The sequence below is a fragment of the Borostomias antarcticus genome, assembly GCF_949987555.1.
Source record: "Borostomias antarcticus genome assembly, chromosome: 23".
In the NCBI taxonomy this organism is placed as follows: domain Eukaryota; kingdom Metazoa; phylum Chordata; class Actinopteri; order Stomiiformes; family Stomiidae; genus Borostomias; species Borostomias antarcticus.
In genome coordinates this window covers 9,557,902-9,572,360 of record NC_140256.1, presented here as the reverse complement: position 1 = coordinate 9,572,360, position 14,459 = coordinate 9,557,902, and the positions used below count along the sequence as shown (strand labels likewise).

General features: G+C 47.8%; 1 protein-coding gene across 1 annotated transcript; it reads left to right on the top strand.

Annotated features, from left to right (window-relative positions):
• Positions 1–2,086: 2,086 nt before the first annotated feature.
• Positions 2,087–3,945, top strand: LOC311324927 (LIM domain transcription factor LMO4; the record flags this gene model as incomplete). The annotated part of the gene is made up of 5 exons (XM_084457524.1): positions 2,087–2,133; positions 2,919–3,151; positions 3,238–3,334; positions 3,532–3,681; positions 3,937–3,945. The coding sequence occupies exons 2-5, from the start codon at positions 2,937–2,939 to the stop codon at positions 3,943–3,945; spliced, it is 471 nt and encodes a 156-aa protein (XP_084313650.1). The 5' UTR covers positions 2,087–2,133; positions 2,919–2,936.
• Positions 3,946–14,459: the final 10,514 nt, after the last annotated feature.

Here is a 14,459-nt window from a genome sequence, read left to right as displayed (position 1 = left end):
TTCAACACCCCGGCCTCCTCCTCCTGTCTCCCCTTGTCTCTCGCTCCTCTCTGTCGTCCTGTCCGCCTGGGAACACACAGGCCTTGCAGTTTAAATGGCTGCCCCGTTGATACCCAGCTACAGTATGATCCCACAACATAGGAGTAGCCCACTAGTAAAACATGTGATGGACTTCATTTGATAAGGGGCGGCTGTAGCTCAGTTGGTAGAGCGGGTCGTTCAGTGATCGAAGGGTCAGTGGTTTGAATCCCAGCTCTGACTGTCCACATGTCGAAGTGTCCTTGAGCAAGACACCTAACCCCAAATTGCTCCCAATGAGCAGGTTAGCACCTTGCATGGCAGCTACCACCATTGGTGTGTGAATGTGTGTGTGAATAGGTGAATGAGAGGCCATTGATAAGCGCTTTGAGTGCCGCTAAGGTGGAAAAGCGCTATATAAGTGCAGTCCATTTACCATGATAAGACCGGCAGCAAGTGTGGGGATAAGAGTGTCCCTTGATGTGTCTCATTTGCACCATGACTGAATTCTTCTACTATCCTACAGACCTAAAAGAGCCAAGAGCACACATGACATTCCGTCATCACCATGGAGAATCCAGTGCTATCTGCCATTATCGTCACTGAAGGCGCCAAGGCTCCTATTGGCTCATTCTGCTCTGACTGTACGTCTCTACCCTGATGTCTATGTTTGTCTGCCAGGGCTATATGGTATTGTAAATTCAGGGAAAGAGCGTCCTCCACAAAGGTATTGTAAATACCTAAAGTTGGTGTCCCATGACAACATTTGACCAGTCCGTTTGTCAAAGAGGTGTGCTCACATTTTAGGGAAAGCCGTGTCAATATGGGTTTACATTGACAGGATGTCCAATCAGGAGCTTGTTTCTGAGTAATCCCAATGAGAGGAGAGTCTGGTGAAAGGAGATGAGAGTGTCCTGGAGTTCCTGTGCCTGAGATTGTTTTGGCTTTATAGCCTCATTCCACAGACAGAGTCCTGGACAGCAGACTGGAAGTTACAAGTGTTATCCAGCCTCATAGAGAACTGTGAGTTTCAGCATCTTCCTGATAGAGGAACAGGAAATATGTCGGAAACCAGCAGGGCCTCTGGGAAGACGCAGTGTGTGTGTGTGTGTGTGGGGGGGGGGGGGGGTAGGGGTGCTAAGTTAACCAACCATACCAGAGAACGTACACAGCTCTTATACTTCTGGGAATAAAATATACTATTTATGATTGTTTAGCTCTCCAACCTCCCCATTCCATTGCCCTGAGGTCAGATGGAGGCTGTTGAAGTAATCAAAAGTAGTTCAAAAATAACACTGTCACAGCCCTCCTTTCCCTCTAACTATGCATGTCCATCTGTGATACTACAGTGCACTAGGGGAACCCCCCACAGTGGTTGAAACCTTGTGAAAAAGCACATGGTAATAGGCTGCTGTAGGTCTTCAGCTGCCAAATTTGGGTTGACAGTGGATGCTACATTACAAGGGAACACTGTCCTCTACTGGTACTAGGTATGTAGTACAGAGCAAAGTCAGACCAAAGAAGATATTTTTCTAAAAGCAAGAGTGCTTTCTCTGATTCTGGGGCAGGAAACTCAGGTAACAAATTAATGAGATAGCAGTTCATGCCGTTTCGGGTACTGTGGAATGAATTGCCACTTAGAGAGAGTAGTTGAGTAGTTCAATCTAATGTGGGTATGAATGGAAAACTTCCTATGAGCACATAAATCATTTTGACAGTAGCCACGCCCTCTTGCTGTCTAGTGGCTGCTTCATGTATTATGTTCCCTACGTCACCACAGAATGATTTAAATACCTGGTTGCGCAAATTAGTAAATAGTGTAGAGCTGACAAGACGCGGATATAGTTGGCAGTGCAGCGATAGATCAAACGTACTGATGATAAAGCTGCAATAGATCATCTATAAATACGCCCAACTCATTTTTTCTTTTGCATAGCATGGTCTTTGATGTTTTTCTCATTAGCAATTTGCAGCGTAGCTCAATGCATTCCTTTATCCTGAGATCTGTAAGGAATGGATTTTAGAGAAACGAGTATCTTTTTAGTGTAGGCTAGTGCAAATACTTTACGGGACGCTATCGTTATTTTGGATTCGAATAAACTTTATAACATCAAGGTGAGTAATGCGTAAATTGGATAAAAGTAGTAGTGTGTGCATAATTCCGGCAATTATTTTTTTGTGATTGGAGAATGTATAACCCTATCTGAATTATCTGTGTATCTAAACATACTGTAATAATGAAATGTTTATTCAAGGTTTGGCAACATGGATCAGAAGTTTCCATCCCTTTTCTGAGACCCCTCTTTTATTCTTTATCCTAAGCTCCCTATCACATTCATGCATAGCCTAGGTTTTCAAGTACAACATAATGTGACTATAATGACTACATAATGTAGTATAAGAAATCCAATATTATGTAATTAGGTAATAGAAAATATCTACAGCAGGGTTAGGCTATAATTCTGAATAATCTTCTATATCATACTGTAGGCTATTCAATAGGCTGCCAAAAACTGCTCACCAACTAAATACATACAGTAAGTTGAGGTGTTGAGGGGATTTCTTTGACCAAACATATTATAAAACCTGAACACATTGACTAACTGTGTTGGAGGAGTTTAGGACTTACTGTAGCTTCTATTCGCCATCCTAGTTGGGTTCCCCATGGCCACTCATCCACTGACGGTTGGATGCTATTGACCATGACCTTATTCCTAGTCTACAGCCTTCCTAGAGTTCTTTTCTCTTCCCATTGAACACAGTGAAGCTGCTTTCAACTGTCACTGGGGTGAAATGAAATTGAAAGCAAAATCATGGAGGTCCCTGTAGATAATTCATATCTTGTGACTGAGGTTGCTGTCGCGGAGCGTGCGGAGTAAAGTGTTTCTGGTCGTCTCCAGACTCTCCCGCGGGCCGCCATGGTGAACAGTCAGGTGACGGGCGGAGCCCTGTCCCCCAGGTCGTGCGCGGGGTGCGGGGGGAAGATAGCCGACCGCTTCCTGCTCTTCTCCATGGAGCGCTACTGGCACACGCGCTGTCTCAAGTGCTCCTGCTGCCACGCGCAGCTGGGCGACATCGGCACCACCTGCTACAGCAAAGGGGGCATGATCCTGTGTAGGAGCGACTACATCAGGTGAGCTTCGAGGGACGCTGGGCGACGGACAGGAGGACCTTCTGCCCGGCCCGGGACACTGAGCAGGTTCTGCTTTGTTTCCTCAGGCTGTTTGGGCACAGCGGGGCATGCAGCGCCTGTGGTCAGTCTATCCCTGCCAGCGAGATGGTGATGCGGGCACAGGGCAACGTCTACCACCTCAAGGTGAGAGCCCTGGTTCATTTCACTCTTTTAGATGGAAGACCCATAGACGATGGATAGTTCAGGATCATTATGTTACATCGGGTACAAGAATTACCAACTGTCCGCAGCGCGTTTGGATGTCGAGTGTATTTACTGCTATCTGAATACAAATCGTAAGCGTGTGAGTCTAAACCGTGCTTCTCTCTGTCATGGCCCAGTGTTTCAGCTGTGCCACCTGTAGAAACAGACTGGTGCCGGGCGACCGCTTCCACTACGTCAACGGCACCATCTTCTGCGAGCACGACCGGCCAGGGGCGGCACTGCTCAGCAGCCACCTGCAGACCAACCCGACACTGGCTGACCAGAAGGTGAGCTACGGGGCTCAGGGGGCTCCCCACCACACAGGCTGGTGCTCCGGTCATGGTAGGGGACAGGGCACGACCTGAGCGAGAGACACGCCGGGAAACTCTACTGTTTACAACACTGTCTTAGTCTCGCCTGTGAAACGACGGTCCTAGAGCTCAAACATGTCCGGTTTCTGAGATAACGCAGAACAGCGCTTCTGTTTTGAATTGTTCTCGACGTGGTTTTCACCCGTTGTTTGTCGCCGCTCCTGTCTGCAGGTGTGCTGAGCGACTTGATTGGTGCAGCCTGCAATCATCCCCGCCCCCTCCACCTCCACCTCCACCCCTCGCTTGTCCCCAGCGGTCCCCTCCTCTCTGATGCTGTTGTTGTGGATTCCCAGACACGCCGAGTCATTTGACCAGGATGCATCTGACTGCTCACAACATCAACCTGAGATATCGATTAGAGACAGTAACCAACAGCTACGGTACCTTGCAATGTGATGGAAAGACCATTCTGACTAATGTCAAACAATGTGGACTTCATTAAGCTGAACTGCTTCTTTCAAGACTGAGGCTGTGTGATTTAGGTCGAGGACATCCAGTTGTGTGCATATCCAAACTTTGAGTGAAGGGTGGGACTCTTTTGAAGACAAATCTTGTCATGTAGGGTGTGGCCATGGATGTATTAATAGAACTTATAGAGCTTATTGAGCCCATTGCTCACCCTGGTCTAACCTCAGAAGAGGAATCAAAGCAGACACAGATAGATATTGATGATGGCTGAGCACTAAGGAACTCCTGGGGCTGGTCAAATTTGTCTTGGATATTGATCTTTGTGGACAAATTATTTCTCTGTCCTGTTATTCTGCAGTCCTTCTTTGTGGGTTTAGACTATCATGTGAGAAAGGTAACCCTAAAAAAGAAATGTGCATTCCTTTTTATGATGGTATTGTGTGTTCTCCAGTAGAGTTTCTATTTCTTTATTTCAATGAATGTTGTTCGATATGTAAAATTGAGGGAAAATATCCTATTAAAAGATTTTACTGTACCGTGAAGTCCATGAAGTCAGCTGAGGTAATTGAAGCCCGTCTGCTGTTTGGTTGCATGACATTAGTCATGAGGTATTGCATGGTATTGTATTAGTTTGGCGCTCTCTCTTTCTGTGCTCCTGGCTCTTACCCTGTATGGTGAAAACATGCCTGATTACCCCAAGGAATGGAATTAGAGGGCTTGAGCTCTGACCATTTACAGAAGCAATTAAACATGAGCCGTGTATCTGTGCTGCCGGAGCTCTTGGGAGGCTGAACTTTGGGTCTATCCCGTGGCTGACTCTAATAAAGGCTAATCTGAGTGCCAGGCTAATTAAAGGGGAGCGGCCCTACTGCATCCAGGGCTTTCAAAACAATCACGTTTTTACAGTTTGCCGTGCAATTAAAAGACACCACCTATTTTGTTTCCCGGCCCATTTTGCATTTCTCTCAATGGCTGTTAAGTCACGACAGCATGTAATTCAGTTTATGTGCTCGAGCCGGCCGTGTGTGGGTTCAATGAAGTGTAGTTATAACTTTGTATGAATCTTTAGCTCACACAGAAGTTGGTTGGTAGGCAAGGGTAATACTGTGGCATTCACAGTAATAGGGAAGCAAGAGATAGCATCTGTCAGACTTCAAATGAGGTCTGTACTTTCACACCTTGGCAAGGAGCATGGCAGCCATCAAAATTGCACCTTAATGCGCTTAAGCTATTTAAAAAGCCCCACTTGTCATGGTAGCTGCTGATACTGCATCAATTATTTATTTCACGTCTGATTGAAAAGCATCACGCAAATTCATTAACGTATGCAAATGATCACAATTACAATTATCTTCATATCTAGATAGTGAGGAAATAAAACCTCGGCACAATCTGAATCCCACCGCACCACAAGTTACACTCTGCATTCAAACTAATCAAGCCCTCATCTGCATATTACTAATTAGCCCAAGCATTTTCAGATGCCAATTAGCAGGTCTCATAAAAAGACTCTTTGCCATGAGGCGTTGTCTTTTATCGGGGAGTCTGCAGGTGTGTGGCTCACCATGTAGCTTCTGTCATCGGAAAGTGTTTATTCTCGCTAATTAATCATATTAACACATGCAGATGAGTGTAATTGCCTGTGCTTCTCCGCCTCACGCTGTGTGAAGATTGAAGAGGAGCCAGGATATTTCTATAAGCTGATGAAGAGACATCCTTCTGCCTGGCCACTCTGATAGAGATCCAAGCTGGGGTCTCTCAGCACGCCTCTCCTGAAGATGATGATGATCCACTCATCTCAGAGCCAGCGGTAATGCCAACAAGATCATCTCTGTCCCATAATCTGGCCTGTGAGTGAGTGTGTGTGTGAATGTGTGTGTGTGTGTGTGTGTGGGGGGGGGGGGGGTTATGGACAGAACAGACTCTCCTCCACCACAGGACCACGCTCCCAGCTCCAGCAGTGTGGTGTCACATGTGTTCCGGATGGTAAGCAATAATAAAACAAGGGGCGTGTGCATGAGTAGAGCCAGGGAGGACAGAGCTGGAAGGAGCTCTGTGTTGACAGACTGGAATTAATGTTATGTTGCCCTTTGATTGATTGATTGATTGATTGATTGATTGATTAATTGATTGATTGATTGATTGATTGACTGACTTTATTCAACAATATATACTGTAAACTTTGTTTACAGTAAAACATTAAGGCCATCAAAAGTATAAAGGTGTACTTTTTACAGTAATGCTCTGTCTTCAAAGCCTATCGTATATGTACTGCAAAAATGCAGTGAGTACTGCTGCCCACAGATTTGTTACTATGCTAAGAATTCTCTGTGTCCATAAAACTGCCTTTCTGGCCGGAGGTATTTCTGGTATCCTCTGAAAGCATGTCCATCAACACTAGATGACAGAGCTGATGCATCAGACGAGAACGCACTTCTCATGTGAACGATGCCGACTCTGTTATTGCTGCCTATTTACAGCTACCCATTCTGCGTTGCATAACATAATCAGACGAGACCATCAGTGATTATTGATAATGAACTGGAATGAGGTATGAGTGAATTCACTGGAACATGTTGATGCAGACAGGAATGTTCCAGCCATAACTCAGCGCCCTGGCAGGGGGAGGAAGAGAGAGCCGTAATGACAGAGAGACAGACTTTACTGCTCTCGCCTCACACAGGAATGTCAGAAAGGGAGAGCAGGGGAAAAGTTCCCTCGCCCAATCAGAATGCTTTGAATAATTAAACTGATCGGCTTAATTAGCTCAATTACGTTAATTTGACCACGGAACACGGCCATATGGTGAAAGGAAACAAAAGAGGGGGGAACTAATTAAAAGTAAAATAATGAGGATTTTAATTAACTGGCTCCCCAGACAGCAGCGTACAGGGATCAGGAGCCTGGTACCATAATTAAAGTACTGTAACGCTGGCAACATCTCTCCTCTCTTTCTTATATCTGTGAGGGCTCTATCCATCTAATTAAATCTGTAAATAAATTAGCAACATTGAGGGTTCCTGCTTGACTTAACACTCCCTGCAATCCACCCACCTCCAGCCCCCCCAATAACACACGCTCACCTCACTCCATCACACAAGTCTGCTGCAGAACCAGTGTGTAAGCAAAGGTTGTGCCAAGGTCTGTCATTAACAGACAGTTGTGTGTGTGTGTGTGTGTGTGTGTGTGTGGTACTATCATGTTTGTGCAGGCTGTTTGTGTTTGCTCCCTCTCTTAACCCCTAATTCTCTTTTAAAATGGTATCTACCCAGAACAGTGGTCACAGGACAAGTAAAGGTGACATCTCGACCCCCAGCCTGTCCTCCTGCTCTGGTCTCACTGAGAAACCTTCCTCATGTCATCCTTTAACTGCACCTCTCCATCCCTCCTGCCGCCACGTTCATCCTAGCTCCTTCTTCTCCTCCACACTGTCACGACAACCTGCAACTATCTCCCTCGGAAAAACGGGCTTCATTAAAATGCAGTCAGACTGAGTCATTTGCATATTAAATTAACAACCACTTAGGGTTCTGAGCGAACTGTTACACTGTCAGTTCAGCCAAATTAAGAGCAAGCATGCATTCAGCTGTCATTACCAGAGCTGTCATTGTTTGACACGGTTGAGGAATGGCGCGTTCAATACTATCACGGTTGACAGACACAGTGCTGGGAGATGACGACCGCAACATGGTTCTGTGACATACCCCACCCCCGCCCTCTCAACCGCCATGCCACGCATCAGCAAAATAATGGTTGAGACTCCGCCCAGCCTGGTTACAGTGCCGAGTATCCCAGGTGTGCTCCATGTTAGGTGCGCCCACGGGGCGTGTTGTGTCGACACGCAACAAGCCCACATGGGAGCCTTTTCACAGGGAAGGCGAGTGGACAGATGCTAAGTTTGTCTCAGGCCTGCTCGTAAAACGAGTGTTCTACCACGGCGGTGGACACTCCCACGTAGCACAGCGATGACCTCATTAGCCGAGCCTGTGTATGTACTCCTTTCCGTCGCTGGGCTCTGGAGGCTGTCCACGCCCGTATCACAGGTTTGTTTCAGATCTACGACCAGCTTTCCTATCACGCAATTATAACCTTGACTATGGCGGTAAACGGATATCAGATGATTGCGGAGGAGTTTTGTTGCTTTTCCTGTTACCCTTCAGAAGGTGTTATGATAGCTCAGAAGTGTTATGAAAGGCCAATCCTTTGTCAGTAGGTGCACTTATAGTGTGCCAACCCCCACTCCTAGGAACCAGGTGGAACACACGTGCGTTCATTAGCGCTCTTTAATGAGGAGCAGATGCAACAACGCTCTCTCCCTCTGTCGTTCTCTCTCTCTCTCTCTCTCTCTCACACACACACACACACACACACACACACACACACACACACACACACACACACTCTCTCACACACACGCACGCACACACACACACACACACACACACACACACACACACTCTCTCTGACACACACACACACACAGACTATTCACCCTGTCCCATTGTGGAGGGTCTCTCCGAGCTCTGACATGTGGACCTCGTGCACAATTTAGATGAATGACTGAGATCATATATCACACGCTCACGTCACTTCTTTTCATCCACAAGTGCATGCAGGTAAAGTCCGCGTACCGAGCGCTCAGATCTGCTGGGGTGTTTCTCTCCTGCCACTGGAAGGTGCTTAGCTTCTCTTTCTTCGCCCCGGGCTGTTTTGTGTTTGGTACTCAACCCCCCCCGCGCTCTGATCAAGAGCTTTAAAGACACTATCCCTTATTGCCCATTAAAGTTAACTCACAACATCCGCTAGCCCAGGTCTCTAACTGGAGCCCCTGAAACTAGGGGCGCAGGCTGTGCTGCAGACCTGCTCGCGTGGAGAGAGAACTCAGCTCGGGCCTGTGGATAGCTGCGCTCCGGATAGTTCAGCCCAAGTGCTCGGTCTCGCGCCGGGACTCTGCCTCCTGAAGAAGCGTGCCAGGGAGCTTCTTCCAGATGTCTTTTTCAGAGTATCGCCAGACAATTCGAGGGCGTCGAGATCCGTCCGCTCCGAATCCACCACGTCGGGGACGAAAGCCAGCCACGAGCGCCGCGGCAGCCGAAATGTCACCGCGTGTGTGTGGTGGTGGTGGTGTGCTCTGGCATTTGGGAGAGAGAGATATCTTGTGTGTGTGTGTGTGTGGGGGGGGGGGTTGCGGTTAGAGGTGTGCAGCCCCAACCCAGGGGCCAGTCTAATCCTCAGAGGAGGAGGGGGGGTTCTGGTGTGGTTTTGAGCCCCGCTGACACCGACAGGCTCCTCAGCCAGACGGAGGTGCGCCGGGTTCGGGAGGGGAAGCGGCGACGGAGGACAGGGCTGCGCGCGAACTTCGGCGCCGGCGCGACCGGGGCACGGGGCCAACTCCCCGCGGCACTCCTGGGTGTCTGTTCCTTGGTCTCTGGGTTGATAAGCAGCAGCAGCCTGCCCTCCTCCATGCTGTCTCCCCCACCTTGGAAATGCCAGTGCGGGGCCAAGGGCACAGCTCTCCCCAGACAACCCCCGCGGAGCCCCACCCGACTGAACCATGAGGCACCTCTGCCTGTTATCAGCCCCCACACACCTGCACGCAAAGACAAAAAGGGGGCAGGGTGAGTGCGTGTTTGTGCGTGCATGACTGTGCCTCTGTGTGTGTGTGTGTGTGTGTGTGTGTGTGTGTGTGTGTGTGAGAGAGAGAGAGAGACAGACAGACAGAATTCCCCGCACCCCCTGCCCACCTACACACACACACACACACACACACACACACACACACACACACACACACACACACACACACACACACACACACACACACCCCTTGTTGCTCAAGGCCTGACAGGAAGGAAGCGCAGGATAATCACACTTGTTTATCCCCAGTACTAATGGTGTCAGTTAGTGGTTTGTCAACTCCTTGTCTGTGTGTGTGAGGTGCATCACTTAACGCATTCTATTCCCAGTCGAGGTTTAGAGTGGCAACAGGAGATAAGTGATCTGACCAACGGTCACTCTGCTATCTCTGTTTCTAATCACCTGTCGGTTTGCTTACAGTACGCTACTGTTCGTGACCTCCATGACTGTGAGAGAGGATAAGTATCAGAGAGAGCCTATCTATGTCGGTACTAACGGATATTTGTTATGGATAAATGTATTATGGTTTGGGAAAATCTGTACTGTACTGTCTTTGATAGAAAAAATGTAAGTGAATGTTATATAATGAATGTATATAAACACAAATAAATCCCCAGTGGATAATCATGTTTATCGTGTGCACTGCAGCGCTCATGTGTGTGTGTGTGTGTGTGTGTGTGTGTGTGTGTGTAATGTGGTGTGTGTATGTGTGTGTGTGTATGTGTGTGTGTGTGTGTGTTCTATAATTGTGTAAGTCAATGAGGAACTCTGATAAGCCTTATGGAGCCAGACTGCAGACACTCTGCAGTAGACTGAGAGATGTCTGCTCTGATACTGGAGTGGGAGTAATAGCAGTCTCTGCTTCTCTCTTCCTCTCCCTCTCTCTTTCGTTCTCTATAATACACACAAACACACACACACACACACACACACGCAGATCTTTAAAAACTGTATACACTGTACAGAGACTGACATGTCTCTGAATAAACATTTTATCATGGAAGCGAGTAAACAGTCTCATCCAAACCACAGTGTGATGGAGCACCTCCACTCCACTCGAATCCCGGTTCATATGATTTTATCAAGAGAGCGTTTGTTGTCATAACCGTTCAGCTACGGTGGCTCTGCATTCCTTCTGCTGGGACAGCAGATTGAAGACGAGATCTAGATCTTCTGGAAACTACAATGTAAATGTCCATGTTTTGAGACGAATTCCAACACACATGAAAGGTTGTGGAGCTTTTAAGGCCCGGTGGATATACTGAAGATCAGAGACAAGGTCAGAGCGTGTCTGGAATATAACCTCATACTCTATGTCTGAAGCTTACATCATGAATACAATCTCTATGTTCCTCTATGGTGCTCCTCCTGGACTGGGAGTATAGTGTACGAGAGGGTCGAGCCAGAGAAAGGAGGTTAAAAGCCAATTGGTGGCGTGTTGTCGGTTTGTGTGAGTGCCTGCATGTACTGTATGTGAGTGAGAGTGAATGAGAGAGTGTGCGTGTGTATGTGTGTGTGTGTGTGTGTGTGTGTGTGTGTGTGTGTGTGCGTACGCTCCCCATACCCCATCCCTCCTGTCTCTGTTTTTGAACTTGGTAGATGAAGCCATCTGCAGAGGTCTCAGGGGAGACCAGTCTCCCAGGTCCCCTTGGCTCCCCTCCATTTCCTGCTCCTGCTGTAATGGGAAAATTGCTGTGTCTTTCCGCTCTAGTTGGGATTGGCAGTGTTGATAAGCATTGCAGGGACAATTAGTGGTAGTTTCATTGAGGGGAGGTCACGAGACATGCCACCGCACCAATCCGTAAGGACAGTCTCAGGATGAGAGCTCCTCTAGAGGAAATCCTTTGGTCAGTTCGGAAACTTCCCGCAGTGAAGTGCAGGCCAGCAAAGTTCTGTTGTGCAGGCTTTTAAATATCGAGAGAGGCAGGCCAAAACATATCAGGAGGGTATTCATTCTATGATTCCACTCAGTTTTGGGTAGGTGCATCAGTGAGCACATCATTATCTCCGCAGTCTCAAAACAGTTAACTTACATTCACACATCGCCAGGATGAAAATAAATCTGGGAGATGTCTTGCTGTGCTGCAGTTCCTCGGCTAATTATGATTGCGCTTGCAAAAGGTCCAGTAGGACTAGGAGGGATGAAGGCAGAGCCCAGTTTGTGTTCATAGGGAGGCAGAAATATGAAGGTGTGGAGGGGGCCAGGGGCCTTGTTTATGAGCTAAGTGAAGTGGACCATCACGTAGGGAGTCAAGCAAAGGCCAAGTAAGCGATGGAGGGAGCGATTAGAGGAGAGAGAGAGGGATGAAAGAGAAGGAGGCACTAGAGCAACATTCCTCTGTAGGACTCGATTCCTTTTACCAAGTGCACTCAGAAACAGAACACTCTCTTTCAATCACCCTACCTCCACTATGGAGATATAGGCATTAGGCAGTCCATACCCTGCTGTCCTTCTTACGTATTGTCATTCAGAATCACTATATAACATATACACTGAAACCCTCCAGCCCTTGTCTAAACTTAAATCTGAACCCAAATCCCCAGGCCCACACAGCTTAACCTACTTGATTAGCATACAAATAATCTTAGCGTTTCTAAACCATTCGTGATTATTTGTCTGCCTCCCAGAGCTCTCTCCGAATCGGATTCCCATCCCCCTGCAGGGACCGTGGTCAAACACCCACGAAAACATAGCTCAACAGCTGCCAGGTTTCCTCTGAATCCAGATAAAAGCCATAATGTTAGGTGAGTCAGTGAGTCTCCATTCACAGCACACGGCTAATTGGCCGTAAATGAGTCCATCTGGTTTGATTTGGAGTTCACTGAGGCAGCATGAGGGATAGCAGCTCCCTCTAACCACCCCCGCCTGCTCTTCCTCCATCTCGGTCCCCATGTCACTCACCCCCCCCCCCCCCTCCCAGCAAGACCACCTGGGCAGGACTTGTCTGTCACAGCGGCAGCATCCTTTCACCCCAACATTTACCTGGATGCCGCAGCTTAGCAAACTGTGGATTTAGGGGCTGCCTTGCTGCTTCATTGTACATTTGCTGCCAGCATAAGCATTGGGAAATGGAGGCCTTTTCAACCGACTTTAAGTAACGTTCAACATCACACTTCTCGGTGCCCGTCACGCATTCTGCGAGACACCCGTACACTACGTGTGTATGTACAACATATGTTAAAGTAGCATTACTAAACCGTAAAACACCGTCATAACCCCCAGATACCATCACATTTGACTGGTTCCACTCTGAGAGCTCCAGACCTGTTGGAGACACACAGATTTGTGCTATCAGGACCTCCACAGGCCAGCGGTGGCGTGGGTGTGTATTTGCACAGCTTGCTGACCAGCGGTATTCCACTATGAACAGCAGAGCAGATGCCAGGACCTCTCTCCCATAGGCCCGTGTGGAGTTGCAGTCTGTTCAGACCTGCACCATCGGTTTCATACAAGTTTGAGATTCCTAAGGATTCTCTGTGTTCCATGCTCTCTGTTATCTATTCTAAAGGGGCAGACAGTCGTAGATACCTCTGAATGTGACTGTCAGTGTGTATGATCTACCACTGTCAGTGGAGCTCTGCAATGTGACGCCTCACATCACCTGCAAGAGGAATAAGACTGAGCGCTTTGACCGGTGAGACTGTAGAACATTTTCAAAGAGAGAAATAAGAAGGAAATGTAGGAGACTGTGAGAGGAGAGGATCGGATAATAGAAATGGCAAACGCCGCCTAATTCACATTCATTAATTACTGTAATGCTTGTTTGTATAATGCAGCACCTTATAGATCTTTGTTTCACAAAACTCTCATTATCTCAAAATCGGTACATTATTCCAAATTAGTTCTCAAACTGAGAGATAAAGAGAGAGAGAGAGAGAGAGAGAGAGAGAGAGAGAGAGAGAGAGAGAGAGAGACGAGCCGGGGTATGTGTGTGTGTGTGTGTGTGTGTGTGTGTGTGTGTGTGTGTGTGTGTGTGTATGTGTGTGTGGAGGGGGGGGGGGGGGGGGGTTCACATGCACTTTTCTCTACCCCCAGTGATCCAATTGAGGAGAGGCTTTTGTTATATAAACAAGCGGTAGATCTCAAGTTGAAAATGAACTATTCTGAAGAGCAGGCTTTGTGCTTGTGGTGAGTGATGCATATTCCAGTGGGTAACCACTCATGTCACAGGTCTGATAGTGAGAAGGAGTTGCTGCCGCGAGGGGCCAGCTCATGAGCCATCTTTCCACAGGAGACACGCTTCTCACCCCTTCCTCCTTCCGACGAACAGAACAGCCTCGCAGCTCTATATCCGTTGGCCCACTTTTGAGCACTCTGCTGCACATTGTTATTCATCATCTTCGCCTTCACCCAGGTTGGGAGAGCATTAGGAGATGGAGGAGAGATTTCAACATGGTCTGCCAAATGGGTCCTCTTGCTGCTGGTTAATGTAGAGAGAAACACACGGGTGTCACAGTCTATCATTAACCACATGCTATGATAGAGCACACCAGATCTGGGATCCAAAGATGCAATAGGATCACCAGAATGCTAATCATGAGGAACAGAGAAGCCGTGGAGGTTTCACTCTAGAGAGAGACCCATCGACGACCTACAAGAGCCGCATCCAGCCCCAGCTATCAAACCCCAAAGAAAAGTGGGATCTGTA